At 42.9% G+C, this 1,768-nt stretch overlaps 1 protein-coding gene across 1 annotated transcript; it reads left to right on the plus strand.

Moving 5' to 3' along the window:
* The first annotated feature begins 272 nt into the window (after positions 1 to 272).
* lrrc30a (leucine rich repeat containing 30a) lies at positions 273 to 1,150 on the plus strand. Its single transcript, XM_046846133.1, is given in 2 exon segments — positions 273 to 1,014; positions 1,017 to 1,150. Coding segments are annotated over 2 exon segments (876 nt in total).
* Positions 1,151 to 1,768: the final 618 nt, after the last annotated feature.

Here is a 1,768-nt window from a genome sequence, read left to right on the forward strand (position 1 = left end):
AATGTTCTGGAGACACTAGAGTAGGCGTTACTCTTTTACACACCCAGAGAAGTGTGTTTATGACCTAGTCTGCCAGACACACACTTCTATTTGGATGTCAATGGAAGTCTGGACCAAAGACTATGCTCTGAGCTCTCCTGTCCTCTTATCAGAGCTGGAATTCTGCTATCTTTTAAAAGATTAGAAGCAGTGAAGATGTTTTGTGTTGCTTAGCTGCTTAAGAAGCCATAGGCCATAAAAACGTAAGAGTTGAGTGGAGGCACTGTGCTAGCATGGGAGGAAAAAAATCGAAGGAGCCCACAAGCGAGGACATGAAACGTGTAGGAAGAAAGAGTGCAGCCTGTGAGGAAACCCTGACATCATCTGACAGGATCCGCAAGCACATTGTGATGCAATTTGGTTACAAGGTGCTGAGCTTGGCTCGACAACATATGATTGCACCTCCTGGTGAGTTATGGGAGCTAACAGAACTGCAGAAGCTTAATTTGTCCCTGAACTGCTTATGTTTCTTGCCTTCATCTGTGGTGCTGCTTGAGAACCTGGTTGTACTTAATTTGTGGGGTAACCAGCTCACCAGTCTGCCCCCTGAGATCGGGCAACTTGAAAACCTGAAGGTGCTCTTTGCATACCACAACCATCTGACTGATGTCCCTGCGGAGCTAGGCTCCTGTTTAAAGCTGGAGGTCTTGAGCTTGGCAAACAACCAACTCACAAGTCTCCCGGATAGTCTCTCTGCGCTCACAAACCTGCAGAAGCTCAACCTGAGCCATAACAATATTGTGTATATCCCAGCATGTGTATATGCCATGAAAAAGCTGGTCTTTTTGCATGTTGCCTGTAACAGGCTGGAGAACATTGCAGAGCATATCCAAGCACTGGCTGATCTAAAGACCCTCATTATGGAAGAGAACTCTATTCATTGTCTGCCAAAGATGCTCTGCTGTCTGACCAAGTTAGAACTGCTCAATGTGGATTATAATGACATTCAGAACGTTCCTACTGAAATGCACCAGCTGAACAGGCTGGGAAACTAGCTTCTCACCCACTGGATAAAGGACTTCATATCATACATAACCCTCTGTTCAAGCCAATTAAAGAGGTGTTAGATGAAGGTCTCCAGGCTCTTTATAACTATCTCAAGGCCAACTGAAATGCTGTGCTGTGTGGTGATTCTTTGGACTATTAGGTCTATTCATATCTATTTGGGAAGCAAAAAATTTGCTTAAGGCTTAGATAATATATTTTTCCATTGCTTTATAAAGACTGCATATATTAGAATGACTAGATTTTTAAAAGCGTCACAAAAAAGTTGAGCGTAAACAAAATATACCATTAATATTCTTACTGCTATAAAACCTAATAGTAGAAAAGAACATAAACAGACGAAGAAAACCTTCAGGCAAAGTGGAGAACAATGTGTAAGTGCTTGCCGGCTTGGTTATTAAAGTGTAAAAAGATCCCTCTGAGTATGTGAAGGTTGCTGATACTGAAATCTTTTCATTCTGCAGTGCCAGGACTTGAGGGCACGTTTAAGGTTCCCAGGAGCATGTTAAACAAAGGGCACCAGCTTGGCAGTTGTGCTAAACAAGCACTGGACTTCTTCTCCTTTTGTGCAGCGCTGAGTTCATTTGGAACTGTCTGTGAACTTGCTGACTCAGTCACGTTGACCCTTGTTGTCCACAATCTTTTCTTGAAAGCCCAAGAGAAGAAGAGATGCAATTATAATCGGCCTCTACCATTTTCTACAAGTGTATTGGAGTGCAAAGCA

Source organism: Silurus meridionalis, chromosome 4 (genome assembly GCF_014805685.1).
Source record: "Silurus meridionalis isolate SWU-2019-XX chromosome 4, ASM1480568v1, whole genome shotgun sequence".
In the NCBI taxonomy this organism is placed as follows: domain Eukaryota; kingdom Metazoa; phylum Chordata; class Actinopteri; order Siluriformes; family Siluridae; genus Silurus; species Silurus meridionalis.